The sequence below is a fragment of the Oreochromis niloticus genome, linkage group LG12, assembly GCF_001858045.2.
Source record: "Oreochromis niloticus isolate F11D_XX linkage group LG12, O_niloticus_UMD_NMBU, whole genome shotgun sequence".
Classification (NCBI taxonomy): Eukaryota; Metazoa; Chordata; class Actinopteri; order Cichliformes; family Cichlidae; genus Oreochromis; species Oreochromis niloticus.
In genome coordinates this window covers 18,928,729-18,943,843 of record NC_031977.2, presented here as the reverse complement: position 1 = coordinate 18,943,843, position 15,115 = coordinate 18,928,729, and the positions used below count along the sequence as shown (strand labels likewise).

Below are 15,115 nucleotides of genomic sequence, written 5' to 3'. Positions count from 1 at the left end.
ATGGGTGTAGACAGCCTTTGAATTAGGTTGTGATTTTGGTATCTGATGCATCACTACAGCAGAAATTTATCATGTCAGTCAGTCAAGTGAGTGATTACCACTGGATTGTGTGAGGAAACCAGTGTTACCAAACCACAAGCATACAATGGACCTGCTTACTGAACCAGAAATATGATTCCTGTGATGTAATGGTTTATGCATAAGGCTTCTATATTCCTTTAAATGAGCCACAGTGTAAGAAACATTGGCCCGGACATAATAAATATGTCTTCTGTATCACGTCAGTAGACGCAGTAAAATGAAACAGGACACTTTTGATTATTGTCCACTCGTAGAATCCAGAACCAGACTTTAAAACTCTACCTGTGCGATGCACTGCAGCATGTATGTTAAAATCCTGCAGATGTGCCCTTTTACATGTTTCTACCCCAAACTGAGCGCAGCTTTGAGTTCGGAGGCCTAAGCTCTAAGTGATAAATTGCAATCGCCCTCTGCCAACAACAATATTGATTGTCCTCTGACGAAATAGCTCAAATCAAGAAATATTGGACACACTGTTGGAACAGAGTTAGAAGCCAGGTCCTGTTCGCAAGGGAGGAAGTTGGAGCGAGTGATGGAAGAATAGCGAGTAAAAGCTGACAGAATGAGGGAGAGATTAGTATTCGATGGGAGGATTCAGGGCCATGGGGCCAATATGAAGTTCCTCTCCAAACAACCGCTCTACATTAAGATGACTTATACTTGCGGAAAACACAGTGTGGGTGGGATTGGAGCTACCCATGAATCCCCCCCCAAACTAAAAAAACCCCAAAAGAAATATGCTGCATCCTTGTGCAACATTTTTCTCTGCTTCACTATTGTTTGTTTTATTGGAGCACTAATGGGTGTGTTTCTCACAGACACGGCAGAGATGTGGCAGATGTGTTTACTGTGAAGTGAAGAAGCGTAATTACATCACAACCCTGCATCAGCGCGTAGCTCAATCCTATTTTATTGTATTTAAACACACGTCCTCTCTTGAAGTCCTCCACCTCCTGAGCCCTGTCTGCACCTGTCCTCTTTATATACTTTCCTGCCTCTCACCTCACCAAGTCTCTCTCCTGGCTCCGCGCTGGTTTTCAGTGATGGAATGTGTTCTTGTTGTTTCCTTTTCTTTCCCACCGCTGTCTTTGCCTCTCAGCATGGGGACTTTGGGATTGCGGCAGAGCTGCGTTGCCATGGCAGCGGGCTGTGTTGCCGAACTGCGTACACCTGGGATTTGGAGTCTCTCTCCACAGTCTCCCTCTCTCCTATTTATTCCACCTTTCTCTCAGGTTTCCTTTGGTGCAGCAGAGGCTATCAGCACCACTCTCTCTCTCTCTCTCTCTCTCACCTACTCTGTGTCTGCACAGTCTATCACACCCAGAAGTAGACTCACATACGTAATGAGACACATATACTTGAAAACAAAATTCATGTCCATACCAGTGCCTGTGCCTCTATCGCTACCTTCCATCTTCCCACCTCCTCGTTTCACTTTCTCTGTAGTTGTCTGTACTTCATTTCCCTCTCCATTCCCATGTGGGGGTTCAAATACGGCATTGTGGGATACCACGGTCCCTTGAGTCTCCTGGCATACATCACTGTCTCCAGTGTACTTTGAAACACCGTGGCTGTTTCACTGGACTGTGCTTCAAAATCTCATTACTTGATTTAAAGTGTAATAACATTGACTTTATTATTAAACTAAACAGCTGGGATTGAAGACAGAACTGTAATCAGATGTGTACAGAGCAGAGACGCACACATCCGCACAACCTTACACACACAAGACCTGTCTCGGAAAAATAATTAGCGTCTTCTTAGACTGCCAGTTTGTCACAGGGTAGCAAATAATCACAAACGCGATCAAGATTCTTTTGTGTGATGCTTTTTTAAAGTTGCTAATGTACAAACATGTGTCCTTGTATTTACCTTTGCAGGTTTTTCTTGAAGTTTTTCCTGAAATGTAACCAGAATTGTCTGAAGACAGCAGGAAACCCAAGGGACATGAGGAGATTTCAGGTACAAATACACGGAGGGAAACCAGCAAGTGTGTGAGTGTGTGCTTGCATGGAAGTTGGGGAACGTGGCACTAAAAAACAAAAGGTTTTGGATTAATGAGAATGTCACCTCGTGTCTTCTAATTTAGATAGAGGATTTTGTTTTTGAATGTTCTTGTCACATGTTTACCTTAAACTCCTCCTTTGGAGAGGTTGTGCAGAGAAAGACACGAAGGTGGGAGTTAAAGGTGAAAGTTAAAAATCAATAAGGAGACAGCGAGACAGAAAGACAAGCGAAAGGAGCTGGATATGTGGAGGGGGGGGACTTGGTCGTGGGGGTGCTGGAGTGCAGGAAATAGGTTGAGGTGTTTCAGGAAGTTGTCAAGAATTGAGTGATTGGCTCCAGATGGAGGAGGTCATGCTCCGTGACCCAGGAAGTGGTCACTTGGGACGCTCCCGCCTCACTTCCTCTGCCGTCTTTCAGCAGCAGCGGCCTCTGTCTGGCATTCTCCTCCTCCCAGCACACCCCCTGTCCCTTCCCTGTCTTCATCCTCCTCCTGTCCATGCACCATGTTTGCTTTATCTCCTGCGAGGTGACACACGCTGAGAAGTTATGAGCACGCAGGCACTCGGAGACTCTCATCTCCGGGTTAAAAGGTGATCAGAGCTGGACAGGAGTCTGCCGCTAGATCGATAATTTACAGTTATTTTCCTATAGCTGCCCCTCTTTTTCCACCACCTATGGACCATATGCCTTTTCTCCTTTTTCCCCCTTGTGTTCCCTCACCTGTAAAATTACTGCCACGTGTTTATTTCAAAGGGAGTAAAAAGATTGATCTTTTCTGACAGATCTAAAAAAATAAACAAAAAAAACCCCAATATAAAAACATTATGGTTTAGTTTGAATTCAAATTTTTTTTCTCATTGACCTTCTCCCTTTAATTGTCAAAAAATGTTCATAAACATGCGTAAACTCAGTTTTGTGCTCAGGATTAGCATTGTATCAACACGCGTAATTTTTCCAAAGAGACAAGTGTCTTCTCATTAATTATTTGTATGTCATCCTCATGATGTGGGAAGGGACACACACATGCTGAGACCAGAAAATCAAATTAGGGTCACAATATATCATCCACTACCTTAACTGCTGGCTAAAATGGGAGATTTGGTCCATATGTTTGTTGTCATTGAAGGATCACGAGGAGACAACGATGAGCCTGCTGCATGCTCTATGAATCAAAAAGTTAGTGCAGGAGAGGCCATATGGAGACCTGATGGAGGAGTGGAGGCTTGCGGGAACAGTGTCATCCCCAGAATGCAGACATATTATGGAGATCCCGGGGATGTCACATTACCTATTAAGAAATATGACTATCACCTGTACACTAAAACAAATCGTTGCTCAGGGATTTTACTGTCGTAACCTGAGATTGTGACTCGCAGCATGCTGTCTAAGTGGGTCATAGACGCTCATGTATCTTCCTCATGGCTCTTTTCCTCTCTTTCAGGTGGTCCTGTCCAGCACTGTGAGTGTAGACGGTCACGTTCTAGCCGTGTCTGACAACATGTTTGTCCACAACAACTCAAAACATGGCAGAAGAGCTCGAAGACTGGAGCCAGGCGAGTCTGCGGAGAATACGATGGAATATGGTAAGACAATTACGCCATCGCGTCACACTTCATTTACCGTACCTTTTTTTTGTGTTACATGTCTGCTGCATCACTCACAAGACGCATAAGACACACTCATCCACAGAACATAAGGGAACAGCAGGTACTCGAGTTGCATAACGTCCGATCATAATCACCATGGTATATCAAACATAGCTGCTGAGGTCATTAACCGAACTAATTAAAGCATTTATTCCATACTTGTCAATGCGTCCTAAAATATTTAACTCAAGATAATGCTGTCATCTCTATTAAACAATGTGCTATGTGGGTGGCCAAGGCTCAGGTGATGAAGTGAAATTAAGCTGGTGGTTTGATATCTTACTGCTCCATATGCGAGACTATCGAACCCCAGTTTGCTTCACAGGGCAGGCAAGCACCTTGTGTTGCAGCTACGGTGCCGTTGGTGTGTAAACAGTGAAGGTGAAACACACTTTAAAATGCTTTGTAGAACCACAAAGTGAAAATGCGTATATAAGTGGAGACTATCTTATTGTAAGCCTGAGAACAAAGTTTAAAGTTGGAGATCCGTTTCAGGTCTACATCTTCAACATCACATTGACAACTAAGAACTACTTATTTATCTGAACAGTTTTGGAAGGTAACCAAGAACATTTACTCGAGTTCTGTGCATAAATACATTTCATAACACTTTTGTTTTTTAATAGAGATCTGTTTTCAACTCTTTCATTGAATGACTGCATTGATTTGAGCTCCTGTGTCTGCTAACCTACACTGTATATCTCTCCTATGTGCTCTTCGAGTTCATCATGGATAAAAATCACATCGTAAACAATATTAAGTTGAAATAGCCAAGCACTAATGCTTTTAGCTTTTGTAACTTTATCTTAGAACTTGTTTTGCACAATCCTGAACTACAGAGCATCTTTAAAACAGTCCTCATCAGATCCCTACTTCCGTTGGACATCTTCTTTTCTCAACTGCTGAACATCCTGTTTTGAAACCGCTGAAGTAAATCCTGCTTTGCTCTTCTGTTTAGCTACCCCATGTATCAAAGCCATCAGTCCGAGTGAGGGCTGGACCACCGGTGGTGCAATGGTCATAGTCATTGGGGAGAACTTTTTTGACGGGCTACAAGTGGTGTTTGGAAGCATGCTTGTGTGGAGTGAGGTAAGAGCATCTTCATAACATCACACTAATGATGGTAGATATTTTAAAATGAAAACTTTATCACATTATTAACTGCTTATTTCAGTTATTCAGGTGCAGCCTACACAAAATTAGACTGTGCACTGTTGAAGTAGCCTGAACATTTACAGGACACGGTGGTGGGGATGTTTCTTTAAATGCCAGTGGCAGCTGTCATAGCATGACACATGTCGCCATGTCATCACAGAACTAAGCTAATGTTAGTAGTCCACTTTTTGATGGGCCGAAATTTGCCACTTATATGTCTTTTGCTGGCCAAATAGTTCCAGTTTCAGTGAAAACTGAACTAAAAAATAGCCCAACTACACTTGACTTGAGCTCCAGACCCTGATTAAACGTCATGTGGCTCGTGACCTGGACTTCTGGCCCCGTATGTAGTTTCAAAAAAGCCAAAAGAGGTTGTTTCCAACATTGAACTGAATTTAAAAAAACTTTTTTTAAACACCATAGTCTGGGTCTACAGCTCTGGAGCCTTTAGTTCGGTATTTTGGCTGTTACCATGCTGTTGATTTTTTAAACCCAGATACCACAAGCAAAGGGTACAACCAACTAAATAAAATGCGTGTTGTTACGACTTGTCACATAAGTAGTCAATCTCTAAATCATACCATGAAACTAGCAATAGTGACCACAGACGCACAAGGAACCTTATTATTGACCTCATACATGAAGTAAGAATTAAAGTTGTTTACTAGACCTGTGTTCAGCTGGCTCTTTCTCCTGAACATCCCCCGCTGGTCATTACAAAGAAGTATTCAAGTTTTTTGGCACTGACATAATATGTCTGCATCCATCTTTATATATAGTCTTTTTTTCAAGAGCAGAAATAATAAACCAATGTTTAGCTGGAGTCCTCACGTTGAATTTCTTATCATTTTGTGACACAGTTTCTGTGTTTGTTCCCCAGCTGATCACACCACACGCTATCCGTGTCCAGACACCTCCGAGACACATTCCCGGGGTTGTGGAAGTCACACTGTCTTATAAATCTAAGCAATTCTGCAAAGGAGCACCCGGGCGCTTTATCTACACAGGTATGTAGACACATCATTGTGCTCTATTTGTCCATGTTATCCACAGGAATTTTAAACTGAGACTGATTTTTACTTACTTCCTTTTTTAGCTCTTAATGAACCAACCATAGATTATGGCTTTCAGCGTCTTCAGAAGGTTATTCCTCGACACCCTGGTGACCCAGAGAAACTAGCTAAGGTGAGAGAAAGCTACATATATGACCTTATTATGTTACGATTATCTTTCAAGGCACAGTGCACATGTCATAAAGAGGTTATTGTATTCAATTCTGGTTTTTGTCTTTTTTTGCAGGAGATCCTCCTGAAAAGAGCAGCAGATCTTGTGGAAGCTCTGTATGGAAATCCACACAGTAATCAGGTTTGGTGGAAATTTTCTTTACATATTGTATAGAAGTACAAAATAATGTACACATGTGACATTTTCTGCAAATGTGATTTTGTATTTTTTGCATATTAACAATTAGCATTGATTTATAGACTGAATTTCTAATTTAAATGACTGATGGTTTCCAACATTTCCCTATAATGACTGCATATTTAAAAAAGGTGTGGTACTCCGAAGGCTAAAAGATTAAAAGGCATTGCAAAAAACTAAAATTTTAGATTGTGGAAGTGGCTGTTCAGCAGCTGATTCTCAGTTTGCACATGAAATGAAAACTCATGACGGCACCAGTATGAGTCAGAAAACTGTCAGCTGCACTGTTAGTACACAGTATGTAACTTGTAGCTAATGGGCTAATTGGGTATAGTGTAGACATTCTCAGTTTTAGACATTAATTAGATATTAGACATTAGATATTCTGTTTACTGCCAAGCCAAAGATATATTAATTAACAGCAGTAACATGCTGGCCAAACTGCATTGTATGTCTGTGAGCCTGACCCATTGCTCTCTATTTTATTTGACCTCCTGCAGGACATGCTACTGAAACGCGCAGCTGACATTGCCGAGGCGCTCTACAGTGTTCCCCGTCCTCACAGTCAGCTGCAGGCACTGCCTAGCTCACCAGCCCACGGCAGCGTCATGGGCCTGGGCTCCTATCCCTCTCAGTTGGGTGTGAGCATCGGAGAGCCAGGACAGAGCAGCCAAGGTAAGCAAACTGAGCCTTAAGTCATCCTTCATGTTTGATTTTGCAGCCAATAAAGCTCAAATGTAACCCAACTTTTCCACTGTCCCTCCAGGTTACATTCGCAACTCGAGCAGTTTGTCTCCAAGGGGTTACCCGTCAGCCTCAACTCCCCAGCAGTCAACCTATGGCACCAGTGGAGGGATGACTGGAGGCTATGGGACGGTTCCCATGACTAGTCTAGGCGTTCCTGGATCTCCTGGTTTTAACAGTGCCTCCCCCACAGGCTCTCCCTACAGTAAGACCTTAAAAACTTTCTAAATATCTTCAAGTGTGCATTAATGAACTTCACAAAGCTGATGTGTTATGACTTTCAGGCTTAAAGTTGACTGTTGCTCTCTCTTCCACAGTAATGCCCTCTAGCCCCACTATACCAGGAAGCTCCAGCTCCTCATCTTCTCTCTTGCCTTTCTCCTCCTTCCCGTCTGCTGCTAAACAGAAGAGTGCTTTTGCTCCCGTCCTCAGGCCCCAAGGCTCTCCCTCCCCTGCCTGCCCCGCCTCAGGGGGGAACAGCTTCAGAGGTAGTCATCCAACTCACTATCTGACCCCCCTGTCTGAACTTATGAATGCAGTCTAACCCCTTGTACTAACTAACTCGAAAGCTTTGACTGAACAAGACAGAAAACAGTTGCTGGATGTAGAATAATGCAAGAGCTGATTGAGTCGAATCATAGATTTTGTATATTTTTTTCTCTCCAGCAATGACGGGCCTGGTTGTTCCCCCGATGTAGCAAAGCACCCCCAATCTACCCCAGACCACTGCTTCACTTAGCCCCTCTTTTGGCACTACAAGGGCGGGGAGAATGGAAAATTGATCACTAGCGACCATGTACTGTATATCTTCCCTCCCCAACCCCCTATGCTTGCCTTTTCTTAGTCTCTTTTTCATCCGTCTGGATGAACAGCACGGGGTATGAAAATGTCCAAAGACCAACTATCCACTGCAGACACGGAGGAGAATTATCCACCCACAACCACAGAGACCATCCTCCTTAGCAGGCAGCACTAGACCGGACCATATACGGCCGTGTACGTGCGTGTGTAATGAAGCCTCGGAAAAGAAACAGATGAAGACTGCTTCGAATTTCGCCTCAAGCTTCAAAAGCATCTGCGTTGACTTCTGACCAACCATCACATGCAGTATTCACCTTTTTTCCTCAACACCTGCGCAAAACCACGGCCAGAGATTTACAGGACGCACAACGAGAGCACTGAACACTGATGGATGACAGACAACTCAGATAAAAGTTGCAGCTCTAAAAAGCAGGGTGCTATTCTGTCTGCGTATGGACACGTTAAACGGCATGTGTGTAAACTGTCTGTGAGTTAGTGAGAGGTTTTTTTGTAGTAGACTTTTTGAAGACAATTTACATTCCAGAAAAACAAACCCTTTATTTTTTGTTCCGATCGTTACGGTTTTTCAAGGGAGAGCTCTTTGTCTCAAGGGTTATTACTAAAGGAATTCATATATTGATTTATTTAAGAACAAGCAATTTAACTTATTATTGTTAGTTTAGGTAATAATATAAACGTGTTTTTATACAGTGGTACTTTTTCCAGCTGTTACTGACATGAATTTATCTCAGCAGTTACTAATGAATTTGATGAATGATCAGCGGAGAAGATGAATTCGGTTGTTTTTTTTTAAAGTAAACATCCCCAGTTTGCAGTTTCTTGCATAACGATATATATATGTTGCAGAAGGTGATTCTCCTTGTGTAAAGGAAATGTTAGTTAGCCTTATCTCTTTTTAATTTCACTTTAAATGCATGCTCTCTTACACTGATGCCCTGGTACTTTTTCACTCCACGTCACAAATTTAAATATATACGACTGTGACTTTTACATTTTACACATCCATGTTAAATGTCTCAGCCCAGTACAGGTCTCTAGTCACTATGCAGTACGGTAAATAAAAGCACAAATGCTCAAAAAGAAAGAAAAGAAGCAGGCGTATTAGGTGTTCACTGACCTTCATCATTCTGTTTTTACTTGTACTTCCTTACTTACATTTTTTTCAGTACGACACAAACTGCATTCTCAGGACGCGAAAAACAAAGAACACAAAGAACAGATGACTCTTGCAAAATTGCTTTTAGAGTTTGGTTAATTTTATTTATTTAAAAATTATTAGCAATTTAATATTATGTTTTTGAAGCCATCTTTCTTTGAAATGATACAAAAAATGGTTGCAAATGTGATTTGTATATCTCAAGGTGTAATTATATTTTGTGCTCCAAATAAAATGGATACTGAAAAAAAACGTGTGGTGTTGATACAAGCCGTTTTTGTTTCTGTCTTGGCATTTCTTTTCACACACACACTGGATTATCAGACAGCTTACTGGACATTAAGATTTTACCACAGTGCTCCACAACTCGAGGTTGTGCTGAATCTATTTTTGACTGCGCCCATCACCTGTGTGCTCGTGCAGCTTGTTACACTGTTTTGTATACATAGCTGATGAGCCGCAGCATCTTAATTGTGATGCGAGCGTTAAAGACTGAGTAGAGCATGTCAAGATAAACAACACCCCCCTCTCTCCATCTCTCTTCTCTCCAATAAGCCTGCTTTTCTCTGAGGACCAAGCCTCTGGGGGCCCAAGTGAGAACCACATGAGTCTCCCTCCAACAAGGCCTCCTCCTCCTCCTCTCTGTCTCTTTCTCTCTCTTAAAACATACATACAAGCGTTTGCCTCACTGTCTTGTTTTTCAGCCTCTGCATGGTACCGCTGTATTCCTTCTTTCTTTCTCCCCTTTCTTTTGCTCCCTCGAATGGCCCTTCTCTGTTAATGTAATTAGCACTGGTAAAGAAGGGCAGTTAATTACCCACTCTATTTTGATCGGGTAATTAATGTTATGCCAGGAAACAGCAACTGTTTCATTAACATAGCCCTCAAAGCAGTGAGGGGGTAGGGTAGCACCCGGCGCATGCATGTCTGCATGTGCCGTGTGTGTTTGTACTGAGCACATATGGTCGAACTGCGTTTCAAAAACTCTGCTCGGTGACAGTGAGCGACACGCCGACTTCAAACATCTGACACTGACCTCAGCGGCGAGTCGCTGTTTCTGCAAGTCACCATGCAGTCTTTGTCACCATCAAGTAGCACTTGCACCTGCCTCTTCCTCATCATCGCTCCCTGTTGCTGTCTCTCCTTTGATACGCTGTTAATTTGACAAGTTAAAGTCAGCTTTGTTGCCAGCACCTCAGCATTCATCTTGCTGAGTGCTCCTTCTGTCCAGTGGTGCAGGAGCCATATGCTGCTCTTCTACGAGACTGTTATGTTGTTGCTGCTGCTGATGTGAGTGCGGCGGCACCATTTACTGTTTCCTGATCACAGTTTGGATAAAGACGGGATGAGATGCCACCTGCCACCAAGTCATTCCACATTACACTCAGCGCACAGCTTCAAATGAGCATAACTGCTAGAGGGCAACCGCGTCATCTTTTATTATAGATACTGCTGTTTTAGTTAAAGTACTGTCACCCTCACAAAAGAGTGAGCACAAAATGCACCCTTGCCTTGTTCCCTCTCAAGGGATGTGTTTGTGTTTATATACCCAATTAGCCCTCTGGCCACAGCGTGGCCATGCATTAGGGCTGACATTAGCCCCAGGTCTACGTGTGCATGTGTGTAAAATATACACCCCTTTCTCATATGAGGCATAATTTCAGGGGTGTGCGTGCCTTATTAGGCTGGCTGAGGCAGCGCTTGACAGGGGTGGCCCACTGTTTTGTCAAATAGATGGGTAGATTGGCTTCCACACACCCAGTCAGTGTCCTTTGCCTTTGGCCCATCAGTAAAACCAGCATTGTTGCCCATTAGACCACTGGACCCCGATTCCTTTTTCCAAAATGAATCCCCCACCCCTTCTGCCATTCCCTTGGGTGTCAGTAGAGTGGGGTGGCAGATGGGACAGACACAGAGCTGCCCCATGAGACCAACCCCCACCCCCCCCGCCCCCATAACAAAATACACAAAAGTAAACACACACGTGTGCATTCACATATAGGTACACACATAAATGTGTGCACACACACACGCTCATACATACACACATGCACAAATTCATAAGAACAACACACACACTGTGCACACACACACATAAAGCACAGCAGCAGTGCTACACTGCTCCCCTGCCCCCAGACACAAACCTCATCTGCCAGCCTGCTGCTTTTGTCCGGACCACAGGAGTTTGTGCTGTGAACACAGAGTGACGTCTCCGTCCCTGCCTCTCAGTCTGTGCTCTGTCTACCTGTGTGTGTGTGTGAGAGAGAGAGAGAAAGAGAAACATTTTGGGATGAGAGGTGTAGCTAAAATGACATTTCCAAGACAATTTTCAATTCAAAAGTGATTACATGTCCCTCCTGTCATGCTGACATTGAGCTCCTGGTCCTGATTTAGGAAAATATTCAGTTTTGAATACATTTTAAAGGCCATCAGTCATTTTCATCTCATTGTTTTGAAGTCCATGTAGAGCTTCTGTATGTGCTGCTTCTAATCAAACCCTGACTAATGGAAACATTTACATTAAACACACCAATAACGCTGTTGTTGGTGTGTTTGATGTTCTGTTATTGAATTTTGATACCAGTGTCCCAACCTGCGCCGTGTCCCACAGACTGTGTCTTAAGGTAATTAAAGCAGAGAAGTTTTACTGCAGGCTGTTGTGCAAATATAAACCGACTAAAGCAGCTATCGCTACAATAAAAACGTGGTTTCTATTTTCTTTCCTACTGTACTTGTTCAGTGTTGTCGGGGATGGTCCGCGTTTGATTGTCGGACTCTGTTTTATGTAACGATCCCTCGTCTCCTCCGGGTGCGTTATTGACAATTAGCCAGATTAGAAGAGTGGGGATGTAATTTGGACCAAACGTATGTATTGGCTGTTTGTGCGCGCGCCTGTGTGAGGTGAGAAGGCCCCACGCTGGTGATTAATTACAGCCAGGCCCGCGTGACAGAGCTGGGAGCTCTCCCAGTGCTGTCTACAACCGCCATGCAGGGAAATCCAGCCTGGCTAATTGACCCGGCTTCTGTAAGGCCATCCATCAACCGTGGCCCGAGTGGCCCCGTAAGAAACACATTATTCAGAGGTAAGTTAGTTAACCAACTAGCGCTCCACCGTTCATTAATGGTATTAGCTCCTCTCCTGTCTGTCTCAGCAAACCAGCGCGTCGTGAGTCGTGCGCTACAACACTGGAGGCATGCGCAATCAAAGCTAAGCTAGTGTAAAATGTTATTTTGTGTGTCCGTTGTTGTTTTAATAGATTGTCCCCCTAAAACTTATACAAGTACAAAAGCTGAGGTTTCTAGACCCAAAGGAAACAGCAGAACACGCCAGTTTTTAGCATTTGTTCCAATATTTTATCACCTAAGTTGCTAATTTGATGAAAAAACCCAAGGCAGTTTCACCGCACTTTTATGATTTATTTAGTTTACTTATTATTATTCTAACACTTCTAACTTCTTAAAAATATGCATGCAATCAAACAGTACTATATGAATTATTATTATTATTATTATCATTATTATTATTGTTAATAATAATAAAAACACAGGTGTAACAGCGTCCAGATGAGTGTCTGGGTTGTGTGGTTATACTTATAACACAAACTGCTGCAAACTGCTACAAAAATGGAGAGCCACGAGGTCTCCGCTCTTCAGACCTGGTCTGGGCCCACATGTGGTTTCACTTGACCCCTTCCTACCCCCCACCCCATGCAGCAGACCCCCAGATATCTCACATGAGGAGAAGATATATGGAGACATATTTTAAAGTCAGCGAGCAGTGCGGGCGTTTGGATGTAAGCGGGAGAGATGATTTCTCATCCCCAGAAGGTGACTTTTCATACTGGAATCTTTCCCCAAATATCCGGTCTCGTCCCTCCCTGTGAGGTTTGCTGCTAAAGCGGAGAGTAAATGCAGCTGGGTCACATCTAGATGTCACGGTGAAGTTATAGTTGAGTGTGTATAGGTCTATGACAGGGTGAAGGCATCAGAGTCTGTGAGCTTTGGGATTTTTTTTGGAGCAGCGTGTTGACTTTGAATAAAAAATATGTATTCAGACTTATAAGAGCACATTTTTTGTGATTTGAAAACTGGAGAGTGCTCATCAGCACCATTCATGATCATCTTCATTCATGCAAACTGTGGCTCATAAACTGTGAGCGTGAGGTAGCCCCATAGCACCACCTACCTGTGAGAGAACAGGGCTGGAGTTCCTCTTCCTTTGCCTCCTTCTCTTCTTTTAAACAGTCTCTGTGCTCGTTGCTAGAGTCTACAGCTACAGCTGTTTTGAGCTACAGTTCAAAACAGCAAATGTATTTAGTTAAAGGTTTACTCTTTTTTTTTCTAGCAGTTTCAGTTGTGCTCAAATTTCTACCTGTGTATTAAATTCTATCAGTGTTGTAGCTGTGGCTTCTCATCAGTAGCAACACTGTCACAACCGCCCCAAATAACCATTTTCTGTATCTTGGTGTCCTCTGTTTACCAGCATGCATAAATATGCAGAAGGATATCTAATCAAATAAATCCATTCATTAGGTGAGCTGCTGGTATTTCTGCTTTTGCATTAATTACATAGTCATTACCATATCAATTAGAGAAATCAGAGATCATGTAATTAAGGTTTAACCAAAAGCACCTGCTGCCTCTGAGCTGTGGTGTGTGTGTGTGTGTGTGTGTGCATGTGTGTGTGTTTCCTTCACTCCTAATCTAATCTCTGGCCTTTGACAGGACTCCCCCTCATCAATCCTGAGCTGTCGGAATCCAGCTTCTGTTTTTTTTGTTTTGTTTTGTTTTTGTTTATAGGGCTGTGCGGTGGCTGTGGCGGCGGTGTTTGGAGGGGGCGTCATGCAAAATGTTGTCATGGCGATAAAATTGATTGGCATGGACGCCTGATTAGAAAAGAATAATGGGAGACAGGTGGGAGGAGGCGGGCTGTACATCGAAAAGAACAGATTGGGACAAAGTGAGGACTAGCTGGGTGTCACGAGCACTGTCTATTTTGGCTCTAGTTACACCTTGTAAAAGATATCCAGTAATTACTCTCTAACGGTCCACAGAGGCTCTTCCTGTATTCTGAGGTGTCTGGGGTTTTAAATAGTACCAACAGATGTTGTTTTGTTTGGCTTTAATGTGAATCAAGCTAGAGGGATATGTCCACTATTTGTTACAGCAACAGATTCATTTCAACAAGTTCAAGAGGCAAGCGAGCTCTGACTACAGAGAGAGCATGCAAGCAGGGACTGTTTTTATAGTGTTGGTTCACCACCTGTGAGCAATAAGATGGATGGAGCTGTGAAGAGGATGGAGTGGGTCCACAGAAGGCATGTGTAGAAGGCATGTGCAAGGAAAACAAAAATACACATAGGTAAAGGGATAGGGTACACGATGAGATGAGAAATGACAGGAGTGGAAAAATAAGAGGAAGGGAATTGGACACCAGGGGACAGGTCTCTACTGCTGGGGCAACACCAGCCTCCGGCCCTCCTCCTTTGCATTTCCTGTTCTATTTCCTTCCTTCTCTTAATACTCCCTCTTTACCCCTCCAGCGTCTCCAGTCCGGTCAGTCAAATTCTGTTAACTGAACCAGCGACAGGGAAATGCCAGTTCAATAAATATGTTCAAGACGGAGTTGATGATCAAATGAGCCGATGAAATATTCATTGTAGCTAGATTTCTTCTTCTTCTTCTTCTAGAAATATCTGTGGTTAGATTTTTTTTTATTGCTGATGTTGTTTTGATGACACGTTTTTAATAAAAATCTATTGGCACAAACATAAATTTACAGTTATCTTCATAGGTTTTTGGAGAGCAATTGATTTAAAATCTGGTGTGGCAATGTACAGGCAAAAATACAAAAATATGTCATGTTGTAAAATCTTATGGACCTAAGTGTACACTATGACTGTACACTGTCAGTGGCAGGCATAGGCAGTTATAAGACATTTCTGTGGTTTAGTTTTATTTTATACAATACCACTGAACAAACAAACTAGTAAACGTTAAGGACGTTAACACAGATATGATAAAAATTAGTGTAGATAAAATGTTAATAATTTATCTGAAGCTGGTTTCAAGTGGGGATGGG

General features: G+C 42.8%; 1 protein-coding gene and 1 long non-coding RNA gene across 7 annotated transcripts in view; one reads left to right on the top strand and one right to left on the bottom strand.

The window, feature by feature from the left end:
- Window positions 1–9,273, top strand: part of ebf2 (EBF transcription factor 2) — a 28,253-nt gene extending 18,980 nt beyond the window's left edge. For 2 of the 4 annotated variants that reach the window (XM_003451632.5, XM_005473380.4), the window contains exons 7-16: window positions 1,962–2,043; window positions 3,530–3,671; window positions 4,693–4,823; window positions 5,770–5,896; window positions 5,986–6,074; window positions 6,189–6,254; window positions 6,812–6,986; window positions 7,078–7,260; window positions 7,373–7,543; window positions 7,722–9,273. In XM_003451632.5, coding sequence (XP_003451680.1) covers window positions 1,962–2,043; window positions 3,530–3,671; window positions 4,693–4,823; window positions 5,770–5,896; window positions 5,986–6,074; window positions 6,189–6,254; window positions 6,812–6,986; window positions 7,078–7,260; window positions 7,373–7,543; window positions 7,722–7,753 — 1,198 coding nt within the window. In that variant the 3' untranslated portion in view covers window positions 7,754–9,273. Of the gene's footprint in view, window positions 1–1,961; window positions 2,044–3,529; window positions 3,672–4,692; window positions 4,824–5,769; window positions 5,897–5,985; window positions 6,075–6,188; window positions 6,255–6,811; window positions 6,987–7,077; window positions 7,261–7,372 lie in introns of all 4 variants that reach the window. The other 2 variants (XM_005473378.4, XM_005473379.4) reach the window with 1 other exon arrangement.
- Window positions 3,525–12,110, bottom strand: LOC109204543 (uncharacterized). 3 transcript variants are annotated; one of them, XR_003213227.1, is made up of 3 exons: window positions 11,766–12,110; window positions 11,178–11,278; window positions 3,525–3,647 (listed from the first exon to the last, which is right to left on the bottom strand). It is a non-coding gene; the product is annotated as an uncharacterized LOC109204543 (long non-coding RNA). The 3 variants fall into 3 exon arrangements; XR_002064037.2 differs by lacking the exon at window positions 11,766–12,110 and adding an exon at window positions 11,627–11,693; XR_003213226.1 differs by lacking the exon at window positions 11,766–12,110 and adding an exon at window positions 11,382–11,514.
- Between the last annotated feature and the right edge of the window lie 3,005 nt (window positions 12,111–15,115).